General features: G+C 34.8%; 1 protein-coding gene across 7 annotated transcripts in view; it reads left to right on the forward strand.

The window, feature by feature from the left end:
- Positions 1–7,817: 7,817 nt before the first annotated feature.
- The window catches only part of GSL8 (glucan synthase-like 8), an 89,737-nt gene continuing 84,760 nt past the window's right edge, over positions 7,818–12,794 (forward strand). For 5 of the 7 annotated variants that reach the window (XM_082866299.1, XM_028260545.2, XM_082866301.1 and 2 more), the window contains exons 1-3: positions 7,876–8,372; positions 9,284–9,381; positions 9,541–9,704. In XM_082866299.1, coding sequence (XP_082722425.1) covers positions 8,165–8,372; positions 9,284–9,381; positions 9,541–9,704 — 470 coding nt within the window. In that variant the 5' untranslated portion in view covers positions 7,876–8,164. Of the gene's footprint in view, positions 8,373–9,283; positions 9,382–9,540; positions 9,705–12,794 lie in introns of all 7 variants that reach the window. The other 2 variants (XM_082866300.1, XM_028260547.2) reach the window with 1 other exon arrangement.

Genomic DNA, 12,794 nt, shown 5'->3' on the forward strand with positions numbered 1-12,794 from the left:
ATTCTCAACCTTATTTAAACCCTTTTTGGGAGTGAAATGATGATTAGAAACTCATTAAAGAAGGTTGTGAATTATGAAAGAAAAGTGTACGAATTGAAACAAATGATTTATCGAATGTGCGTGTGAAATGTTTGTGTAGGTCGTGTGCCGGAGGAAACACAGCAAGATCAAATGCACTGTGAGTAATAATGTTGTACATTTATGGTCTTAATTGTGTACTTTAAGCCATGAATAGTGAATTGTGCCGACATTGTGTTTTGATCGAAATGAATGAACTTCATAAATATTATATGACACGTGCAATGTAGACCTAAGGTCGTTCCGTTTCTGTTTATGCTATGATATGTTTGGGCCTAAGGCCGTTCTGTTAATGATATGATAATACGTGATTGGACCTGAGGTCATTCTGAACAGTTATTAATATGTGGACTTGAGACTGTTTTGATATTGATGGACCCAAGACCGTTTTGTTTATATGATGGGCTCAAGGCTGTTACGTGTTACGATTATAGATATTGTGAGAACCTTATGATCATCAATTTATACTACTTTACTGTATTATTACTCATTGAGCTTCGCTCACCCAATGTTATACATGCACATGTAGGTGATCCGCAGCATGGAGTCCATCCCTAGAGTCAGCTTTGGGAGCTATATTTGTGAACCTATCGAGTCATGTCTTTGAGATGGAGTTTTTCCCTTGACTCCCATTATGCTTTGACTTTATTTTGTTTTTTCTATTTTGGTCTTGGGATATGCAATCGTATGTATAAAATTTCCTATGGTACTTATACTTTTGCATGGGCATGTAAATGATGTGAATGCATTATGGTGTAAGCTTTATAATTTTGCTCATATTGGCTCAGCTCAATGAACTTCTTCATTTGTTATATGCTTCCGTTTATGGCTCCATTATTATAATTATTCTGTATATTTGTTTGAGGCCAAATGTAATCAAGTGATTGCTGGCTGGTTATAATCCAAACTTTTAGGGACGGGTTCGGGTTATGACTATTATTATAATTATTCTGTATGTTTGTTTGAGGCCGAAGGTAATCAAGTGATTGCTGGCCGGTTATGATTCAAACTTTTAGGGACGGGTTCGGGTCATGACAATCAGTATCTTGGTTTTCTTGATTATATCAAGAGTATTTTGATCTACTATTGTTAGTGCAGATGCCAATAGACTTGATCTTTAGATCAGGCTTCATTGTGTCCTGGAAGCGAATTTGCTGTAACCCATTTGTACACCTTTTGATGGGTGTAAATATTATCTTTAGGAAAACAACTAAGTAACGTGACGGTAGCTCGACTTTTCGTGCTCATTTCGGAAGATGAATAAGCCCTACAGTATCGGACTCCTGCGGTTTTGAATCTGATTCCACATGTGCAATGTGGAATAGATAAACACCAAAAAGGCCAAATCCGACAAATCTTTTGGAAAATCATTTTTGAATTAAATTGTCAAAAATGGACTACTTTGCCAGATACAGAGTCGCCACCCAAATATTTTTAGAAAATTTAAGAAACTCATGACTCGTGCCAAAGGCCACGTGTCCGTCATCACCGAGATTGTCTCGGCGCGGGAACTTAGGTACGGGAGGAGAAGTTCATGAATTGAGCACCCCCGCTAGCCCGATCAAAGATCTGCCTCTACTAAACATGATATGAATCTTATCTACATTATATGCATTTGTTCCAATTTATTAGGTTAACATTACTATGTGATGCGCACACACGCAAGTATAGACTAAGTTGCAAGAATTTGAACACTTGATCTGATGTTTGTTTTTGAAAATTGTTTCGAATATGTACCACTTGAAAAGGTGATCGCATATGTACATTACTCAAATTATTCCAATTCAAGCAATTAACCTTCATCCACAGGCATTCAAACAGTTTATCATTTAAGCACTTAGCCTCATGGCAAGTATGCTAGACATGGAAACGACAACATTCGTGCAATATGCTAAAGCACAAAAGAGCTCACCTAGTATTCCAAGCCAAAAAAGATAAAAGAGTTTGAATAATGCATGATCCTAACTAATGTAACATGACTAATGCAACACATACAAGATGCAATTAATAGGCTTGGCTATTAATATGGCATATGAATCGATTTGATAGCATGCGGTCTAAGCACGTATTTAAATAAGTGTAAGAAATAACAATGCAAGTTAGAATGATGCGCCGAGCCTTAATGCATACAATATAAGTGGATGCAAACATGAGAGATGCTAAATGAAACATGATGCTTCTAAACTAACCATCATAAGCAAGTAAATAAAAACGAGAAAGATGTGGGGTTGGAAGACATACACATTATTACAAGTTTGCGACCTCACGCAGGAGGGTTCAAATAAATTAACTAGCTAAGATAATTACTACGAATTAACTAACTACAAACCCAAATGAATAAATTAGCTAAGCTACTTAACTAATTATTACAACCAATTAATTAACTATTCTAGTTAACTAATTATTACGAGACAAAATTAAATAACTAGTCTAGCTAACTAATTATTTACAACACTTTACAAAACTAACTAGTTACAACTAATTAATAATAACAAATATCTAAACTAAGTAATTAGACTAAACAACCTTGGAAAACGAGGAATGCTCATGCACGCGCGTGGATTTCCACCCGAAAAAACCACTGTTCTGTTGCGAGGAAGCCCATGTTGCACAGTAGAACACTTGTACTGTTTTTCCTCCTCAAAAAAACTCTATTTCATTTCAAAAAACTAATGCTGGATTTTGCAAAGGTGGCCGGCAGGTTGGAAGTGGTGGCCTGGCGTCTTTAAATGGTGGTCTGCCGACCACTGATGGCTGGTTCTTTCTGCTGCAACAGAAAACAAACAGCGCAAGCACAAGATATTCTCAAGGGTTGCTTGCAGAACTTACCCTTCTTTATCATCTAACAGCTCAAAGGAGTGACAAAATTTGATTTACAAACCATCAATTGATGCAATTTCATTGCATGATGGCCTATGAACCAAATGGTACAAGTTCAATAAATGCAACGAATAAAGACTATTAAACCTTCTCTCTATCATGGATTGATCAAGAGAAGTGGTTGATAATGACTCTTGAATCGTTTACATCATTAGTAAGTATGAAACGATTCCAGACTCAATGGTTCAATTAACGTCCGATTGAACCCAACCAAGTTATTATCTTGCATTACTTTTTTAGTCCTCAATTTTACTTCATTTTAATTACCAACCATTCCTTAGTACATTAAGTCCAAATGTGAATTTTAAGTCCTCTAATGGAAGGGAACATCAAACCAAGAGTTGTTTTAGACATGAGAGAAGTTTCATGCCGTTGGTAATGAACCCCCAAAGGGATTAAACCATTAAGCACAAGACCTCAATCTCATGCTTTAAACAAGCAACTAGTTTGAACCAACTTTTAAAGCAAAGCAAAAGCAAAAGCAAAAACCAACTTTTAAAGGTGATCACAAGTATGGAAAGCCATAAATAAGTGCTATCAATTCAAATAGGTTGGGTGGTAAGACCTAAACCACTAAACCTATGAGGACTATTACACCATAAGCATGCAATACAAGGCTCAAATGCAATGAACACTTAAAAATAGTCTTAAAACAATGCTAAATAAGTCCTAAAACATGCTGGAATTAGGACAAAAATAGCTAGAACAATAAGTTAAAACATATAGCATGCTAGGCTAGTAAGCAAGACACAAGGAGGGGAGGCCAACCCCTCCAATTCTGGACTTCAAAACAACATTTTAGCCACTGAAAATCAGTATTTTTAAAAGCTCAAAAAAGATAGTGTAAAGGTAGGAAACACAAGGGTAAAGGCTAGAGAAGCGAGATGGAAAGAGAGGTGAACCACCCCTCCATCCTTTAAGGCCTTAAACCATAAGTTTCAGTCCAAAATTACAGAGCTTAAATAGCCCCAAAACAATAGAAAAACAATAGGAAAAATAGTAGAAAAATAGCACGCAAAACAATGAAACAAATCAAGCCTGATACCTCTTGAAGAGGAGAACACTTCCAAGCAACAATTTAACACAATCACACCTTAAGAGCTCAAAGAAAACTAAAAAATACCTCATCTCCAAGATGGTAAGGTTTGGTTTAGAGTGTATAGGCAAAAGGTTAGGAAATTTACAAAAGAGAAAGAGAATTGTAAAGAGGGGAGGTCCTCTATATATAGAAAAACATCACACTCCCTCATAAATATCAATACATACACGTGTAAGAAGGTGCATGCATTTGTGCCAACAGTGGGCACAACTGGCAGAAAAATATCTGCAAAACACACTTGTGGCCGGCATGCCACTAACGCTGGCCGGCAGCCAAAAGCTGTGGCTGGCAGCCAATTGTAGTGGTCGGCAGAGCCCAAGAGGTTACAGGATTGAAAATCTATAGTTGTGGTCCAAAACAAGGCAAAATGTGTGTAGGCTTTGAAAGGCTCGAAGTTGTGGCATTCCGCTGAGGACTCTGAGTACTTGACAAGCATATACACTCATCATTGGGTGTGCAAGTGGTGGCTTCCAAGTCATAAGGACAGTAAAAAATGGAGTGTCTACAGCGACTTGAAGCACCAAATTTATGTTGTACATAGACAAGATTACCAACTGAAGAATTCAAGATGAATTGTTCTAACAACAACAACGTTGTTTTTGTGCATACCCCCCTAAAAAATAGAGGAAGATACGTAAAAGTAGAGTAGTGGAGAGAAGACCCACTAGCAAGAGATCAAGATAAAGAGAAACACGGGCTTGAGGGATCGTCATCGTCATCGTCATCATCATCTTCTCTACTCTTAGTTTATCTCTCTCTCAATCGATTTCGCATAGGTGGCTTCTCTATTACTCCTCTTTATCTCTCTCGATCGATTTCATACAGGCGGCGACAATGGAAGCGAAACGGTTTGGCAAAAACCTTAGATCTAGGATTTGGGGGTGATGGTGGTGCTAGGGCAATATCAGTGGTAGCCAGAGGGGTTGGGAGAGGAAAATAGAAGGGAATAAAAACGAATAGATGGTTTTCAGATCGTGGTGGTGCGAGGGTGCTGTGGTGGCAGCTGGAGCTGAGGTAGAGGGGGTGGAGAAGGAGAATGAGAAAAAAGAAGGAAGACAAGGTTTTCAAATGGTGGTGCGAGAGTGGTGTTGGTAGCAAATAGAGCATAGATGAAAAAATGGGAAGGGAAGGAATGAGGTTGTGAGGGTCGCTAGATGTGAAATCCCAGAGCTGTAATATGTGTTATTCTTCTTCACTTTTTTTTTTGGCGCCGAAATGGGGGGTGTATTGTTTTGGTGCACTGCATAAACACTACAAGGAAAAACGCCCCAGAGGATCTGGACTCATTGTCACCATCTAAGCCACCTGTGTGACACATGTCCAAAGATCAACGGTCAAATTTTAAAACACAATTTTTTTTGACGTCATATCATATTTTATATATAAAAAACAACAAATAAACAATTACCCAACACCTTTATAAAGAATGGTTATTAAAAAAAGCATTGAGTTTATTTCCAGCCCTTAATTGGAATAGAGAGGTGTTGTTGGGCTTATTAGGCCAACTTTTGAGTTTCATTTTGATGATTTAAACAAGGGATGGTTATGAGTTAGTTTGTGACGGATTTATAGAAATTCACCCTCGCCCTATATCACATTGGGGGTAAGAAAAATTAGGAGTGGCGGAAGCGGGACAGGTTAATTTTATAAGTTGAAAAATTATTGACAATATAATATAATACGAATAATAATTTGTACTTAATGAGAATTATATTATTTAACATATAAAATAAATGAATAAAAATTAATAGGGTAAATTACATTGACACTCCCTGAGATTTATGTTTATTACAGTTTCCCCTTCACCTTTTGGAAATTACATCCCCCTTCCTGAGATTTAAAGTTTCATTACAAATTGCTCCCTCCAGCAATTTAATTTTTTTAAATACCAATTTTGCCCTCACTAGGTAAGTTACATTGACACCCCTCACATTTTAGAAATTATAATCCCCTCCCCAAAGTTTAAAATAGCATTACCAATTGCTCTCTCGGTTAGTATTAGTTGAAAAAAAAATTCATTGGAAAAAAAATTAATTGGAAAAAAAATTAATTGAAAAAAATTTGTGTTAGTCAAATTTTTAAATTTCTGTTTAAAAACCAACGTAAACTCATTTTTTGAATTTACGTTTTTTCCTCAAATTTACAAACTGGGACAACCATTTATAAAATAAAAAAATTATCAAACAAGTTTTTATGATAGTTTTTTGAATTTTTGTAACAATCTTGCTACAGACCTCTAATTAGAGGTCATTCCGTACAGCTCTAATGAGCTGTCCGGGAATAAAAAAAAAAAACAGTGAAGTAAAAGACAAAAATAGGGGAAGAAAAAGACAAATTAGAGGTGTATTAGAGGTGTTTTTTTAGAGGTCCAAATCATTTTTCTTTTTGTAAATATAAATTGAAAACTGAAAACGAAATGATTACCAAATAGGCATTAGATGATAAAAATGTCGTAAAATTAACAAATAATTAAATAAAATACCAACGTAAGAAATGACTTATCAAAAGATTCGCTATGTATGATTTGATTTTTAGAATTTTTTTTTGAAAAATTAAAAATTAATTTGGTTAAGAAATAAAAAATAAACAATAATTATCATTTTTATATAATTTTTATATTCCGAGTGTAATAAACATAAACCTTAAGGGGTGTCAGTATAATTTTTATCTTACTTTGGTTTTTAAACAAAAATTTAAAAATTTGATTAACAAATTTTTTTTCAACTAATTTTTTTTCCAATTATTTTTTTTCAATGATTTTTTTTTCCAACTAATACTAACCAAGGGGGCAATTGGTAATGCTACTTTAAACCTTGGGGAGAGGATTGTAATTTCTAAAATGTGAAAGGTGTCGATGTAATTTACCCAGTGAGGGCAAAATTGGTATTTAAAAAAATTAAATTGTTGGAGGGAATAATCTATAATGAAACTTTAAAACTCAAGGAGGGGGATGTAATTTCCAAAAGGTGAGGAGGAAACTGTAATATATATAAATCTCAGGGGGTGTCAATGTAATTTACCCAAATTAATATTAAGTATAATATTTTAGTGTTTTAACTTTACCATAATGAAAAATAAACAGATTATAAATATATTTAATAAATATAATCAAGGCGGGGAAGCAAAACCCATTCCCGCCCCACTTCTTAATTGGGACAGGGCAGGAGATGCGGGGTAGGAAAAAATGACCATCTCTTATTTGAACCGTTAACATTTTCGAGTTTATCGAGTACACCATTCATGCAAAAAATCAAGTCGATCGGATAACAACAATCAAGCGTTCGGATCATTGTTGTATGAAATGTTTATTTTGCTATTATCGAATCAATTTAATTCTTTTTATAAAAATAATATATTTAACGAATTGTAAAATATGAATGATGTAAATTATTTAAGCGGATTCAAAAAAATAGGTCCAATAGGCTCAGGGACCTCCCTTCCGACTTCAGGGTAAGTTCGACAACTCAAAAATAATTCATTTTTTTATCTTTTTTCATCACATTACTTCCCTACTTTTCTGCACATCTTTTCATAAAAAGACAAAATATACACTTATTTAGGTCATCCCAAACAACTCTTCCGTCTTTAGCCCAGTCCTTAAAAATCCCCTAATTTGGGGAGCCCTAATCTCCCGAAAATTGGCAAAAAAAAAAAAAAAAAAAATTCTCCAAAAACAACGTCGTTTTAGAAATTAGGGGATTAAGAAAGGCTTTTTTAGGGCTCCAAATCATTTCCCTAAAAAAAATCAGGAAGTCTGAATGATGAAAAAAAAAAAAAAAAAAAAAAAAAAAATCCCTAGACAGCCCTACGTTTTGGTTGACGGCAAACGTAACCAAAGCTTTGAAATTTGACCTCATCTCACAACTCATCTTGCATTCAGAACCCATCGCTTTCCCCCCAGATCCCCCGAGATTTGCACGCAATGTCGACGACGCGTTTCTTCGCCTCACCACCTTAACAACCAAGTCATCATCAACATCAACAACAACAACATCACTGTAAAACCCTAATCGACCCCCCCTCTTTCACCACCCTCACTCACAGATCTGCACATCCAAACTCTCAATTCGAACAGAGCTAGGTTTTGTTTAAACCCTCGGAGAAGGGATGGTGAGGCCATCAGAGAATTGGGATCGGCTGGTGCGAGCGACTTTGCAGAGAGAGAAGCAACGACATGCGGGTAAAGGACACGAGAGAGCCCCTAGCGGGATCGCCGGTTCGGTCCCGCCTTCGCTCACCCGGGCCACCAACATCGACTTGATCTTGCAAGCTGCCGACGAGATTCAATCCGAGGACCCCAATGTTGCTCGAATTCGTAAGTGTCTTCCATTCTTGTTGTTTGTGTTTCCACTACTTCATTTTGATATTTCATGGGTTACTAAGAATTAGAGTACCAGATCAAGTCGAGCTTAAGTAGGCTCGTTAAGTATTTGAGAAACTCGACTCGGCTTGAGTGAACTAGGATTACATGAACCGAGCTCCAACTTAAGATCAAAAAGAGAAATTTATCAGCAAAATGTAAAATAATGCTTATATTAATAATAAATTTTATTAATCAATTACGTAAATTTACACAAATACTAAACATAAATAGAAAAATAAAATAAATTAATGAAAATTGTTTTGATATATATATTATAAATATCGAGCTTAGGTTGTTCATTTGGTAAACGAATTGAACTCAAACGAGAGTCGAGTTTGAGATGTTCGTGAATAGCTCGGTTCATTTGTGGCTAGTAGTATGTGCTGTTAAAATTGCAAGAAAATACAATTTTGATTTGAATTTGATCTGGCAGTCAGAAGAGGCAAGAAGTTATAGGCAGTTACATGAGGGTATTTTGGGATAACTAACAAAAGTGACAGTCTACCCCAACTCAGTTCCAGGCCTTATATAACAGTATAGAAGTATAGATATATAAACACTTAGAGAACCACAATTTAAGTCCTAAAATTGACTCACAATGGCATGATAAGAGAGTTGGGCTTTACATGATTATGACTGTGTTTGCACCAACACAAAACTTCCCATGTCATCGTGGGTCTGAAGTGAAGAGACAGTATATTGTTGTGATTAAAGGCTAATTAAGTGAAGAGGCAGTAGCATATTGTTGGGATTATGCACATATACTAGTTGCAGTATATGATAGAATGATCATACTGCTTCAACATTGATAAATTTGATGGGTATGTCTGACATTTATATTATTTTTTCCTTCTGGATATTAGTTTGTGAGCAGGCATATAGCATGGCACAAACTTTGGACCCCAATAGCGACGGTAGAGGTGTACTTCAGTTTAAGACTGGCTTGATGTCTGTAATCAAGGTATTGTGATTGGTTTTATTTTTGATGTGGTACTTGTTGGATCTAAAACGAAAATCTTGATTTTTTTATAAACATATTAAATAGACTTATGTCTTGTTGTATGATTATAAGTTTTGATTGACGCTATGACAAATTGAGTCATTTTGCCATGTTGTGCAGCAAAAACTTGCCAAAAGGGATGGCACTCGAATAGATCGTAATCGTGATATTGAACGCTTTTGGGAATTTTATCAACTTTATAAGCGACGGCACAGAGTGGATGATATCCAAAGAGAGGAGCAAAAATTTCGTGAATCCGGAACTTTTAGTACTAACCTGGGAGAGTATGGCCTTCTCATGCTATTTGTTTTGTTTCCTTGTATCCTAATTAGTTGCTTATACCCAATAATATTTTCAGCATGACTTTATGTTTTTGAGAAGGAATATTAATTTCATGCATCATAATTGTTGGGTACTGAAAATTTAGATTTTTTTTTGAATGTATACTTCAAATTTTTTTCTTCATAAGAACTCTGAATAGGACTTTGACAAAGAGTTTAGTGGAGTGTTTTAGATCTAGAAAGCATGAGCTCGTCCTTTATATTCTTTAAGTCACTGGTGAAGCTGGAATTGGAGGTATCATAGGGGTAACCCAGGATTGGATTTTAAAAGATGCTGTTTCAGTAAGAAATTTTCTTACAATGTTTGTAGCTACTCCACATATTTCATCACGATAACTAATATGTATTATTACTAGCATAAATTATTTGCCTGTGAACAGAAAACAATTGAATTCATGACTATGAAAACCCCCCCCCCAACTGAATTCACAATTACATTCTAGGCAAGCAATTATTAATCTAGGCAAGTTGTATATCTTACTTTATTTGAATGACTTTCGGAGCTAATTCATTTGGATATCCAACATCCAGGGTTGGTATTGGTGTTGATTCCTACTTGTTTACCAATGATAAAAAGTGAACGACATCATATAAGGGTACACTAGAAGAAGGCTAAAGTTAAGCATTCAAGTTGTAAATTTTTTTAGTGGAGAAAGTAGAACCTTCTTAAATGATAAAGCTTCAAGTTGTATTCTTCTCGCAAAATTTTTAATTTTGAAACTAGAAAACCTGTCAAAATTATGAAGCTCCTGGTTATCAGTGTTGCCCTATCTTCATTGACAAATTAGGAAGCATCGAGATGTTTGATTGTCGTTGTGGTAACTCTCAAGTTTTCAATAGTAGCATAAGGAAATATCAAATACTAACATCTTTAAATCTTTCATTTGTTATTGAATTGTTTGAGGGCTTGTTTACCAATGCACCTATTGGCAAATTATACATTTTAAAATTGTTGTCATTTTCAATATGTTATTGTGAGAAATTTAGGTAGCGTTTGGTTTACTTTTCAAAACTCAATTATGTTTTTAAATCATGATTTGGATGAAACATGTTAACTAAACATATTTTTAAAATATAACTCAAAATTACTTTCAACACTCTTTTATTCTCTTTATTTATTTATTTATTATTATTAATCAATCAATCAATCACTTTTTCTCTCTCCTCTCTCCTCTCTCCTCTCACATTCTCTCATATTCTTTACATTAATCAATCAAACTATTTTCAAAACTCATAACCAAATAAATTTTCTCTTTTCAAATCATGATTCAAAAACTAAACCAAATGGACCCTTATTGTTTTCTGATTTCAAACCTCGAGTTTTCTGAATACGTTTTAGAGGGTTTATGGTGATTAATTAATTTAGCTACTTAATTAATATACAAGTTCATACGTATAAATCATATTGTTAAAGTAAAGATGTAATCAAACGCACAAGACACAATTGTTATGTGAAAAATCCAAACGAAAACCAACTAATTCATTACAACCAAGAACACGATAGAAGTTGCAACTTATAGCCCAACCCTAGCCAAATTCATGGGCTGCAAATGTCAAATTTACGTGCTTGCGGGTGTGCTTATTGTATTGATCGAATCCATGATTTACGTTCTTCAATGGTTGATTGAGTATTGAATCACTACTATACCTCTGAAATCCACCACAATCTAAACTCAATCCATCAGTGTTTTGTAATCCACGAAGACAACCACCGATGGATGTTTCTAATTGTTGAATGCTTAGGGATAGATCAATGGCGAGTACAATAGAATGAGACTTCTTTTAATGTTCTCTAAGGGTTTTTTTTTGTTTTTTTGTTTTGTTTTGTTTGTGTGTGTGTGTGGGTATTTTTTCTAGGCTCATATTTATAGTTGAATCGATTTAGGCTGACTCAAAGGACTAATTTGGCATGTTTTTCCAAGTTGAAACGAATTAGGAAACCCAAAATCAGCGCTTTTTGCTTGAGCTTCCAAAATCTCGCTTGAGCTTCTAAATTCTAGAACCAAAATCGAGCAAATTGTCTTTTTCTAGCTTGAGCTTTAAGGGGCTCTCGAGCAGCCTTCTACTGGTTTCAATATTTGCTTCATCCTGCTTTATACAACTTGTACTTTGGTCTATGCTTTGGCCTTGTCTTTCAGTTCAACTAGCTTGCATGAACACTTAATTCGAACCCGAAATCATTTAATAAAATGCAGTTTAAAAATGAAATATCTAGTAAAACATCTAAAACATTTGAAACAAAATTACAACTCAACTAGGACGTGGGTTTTGTGAATAGGATTGCCAATCCTAGGCTATCTACGGTATCGTGTTACATTAGGATGCATGCATGCTTTCTTTGCCAAGTTTACGAAGTTTGTTGCCTACAATCAAGTGGGGTTGCCTACAATACGTTTTCGCCATTCAACTCTATTGAGGGCTATGTGTTCAGCTAAAATAAATTCATATATATTTTTTTACTACTGTATCTCATGTCAACTTGGGTCTTCCCCTAGCATCTCTATTTATGGTGATCCTATCACTCTTCCTTACTTTTGCATCTATAGGTCTTCGTTGTCGATGAACAAACCATCTTTACTTGTTATTTCTCAACTTATTTTCTATAGGTGCTACTTCTACTATTTCACGGATATATTCATTTCGAATTTTGATGGTGCTTGGGATTGGCTTTTTTGTTTTATTCGTCTTTAGTAAACTTTTTTTAAAATTTTTCAAAAAGATTTATACTCGACTAGACGAATGAGAAAAGTTAAAAAAATGGGAAAAAGTTCACTAAACACAAAAAAAGCCAAAACAGTTTTTTTTTGGTTTTACCTTTTTTTGTCTTTAGTGAACTTTTTGGATTTTTTTTTTCCTTCCATTTCTTACTTTTTAGATCCTTCTACACTAGACATACTATATAAGTACAATTATTTGACACAAATTTTAAAAGAATACTAAATACAAAAAAATTCGGAAAAAGTGTGCCTGTTTTAACTGGATGACAAACAACGCCTCTATATTTTCTAGTCTTACCTCACATTCATCTAAGCA

The sequence above is a fragment of the Camellia sinensis genome, chromosome 4, assembly GCF_055761805.1.
Source record: "Camellia sinensis isolate YWXY chromosome 4, ASM5576180v1, whole genome shotgun sequence".
Taxonomy (NCBI): domain Eukaryota; kingdom Viridiplantae; phylum Streptophyta; class Magnoliopsida; order Ericales; family Theaceae; genus Camellia; species Camellia sinensis.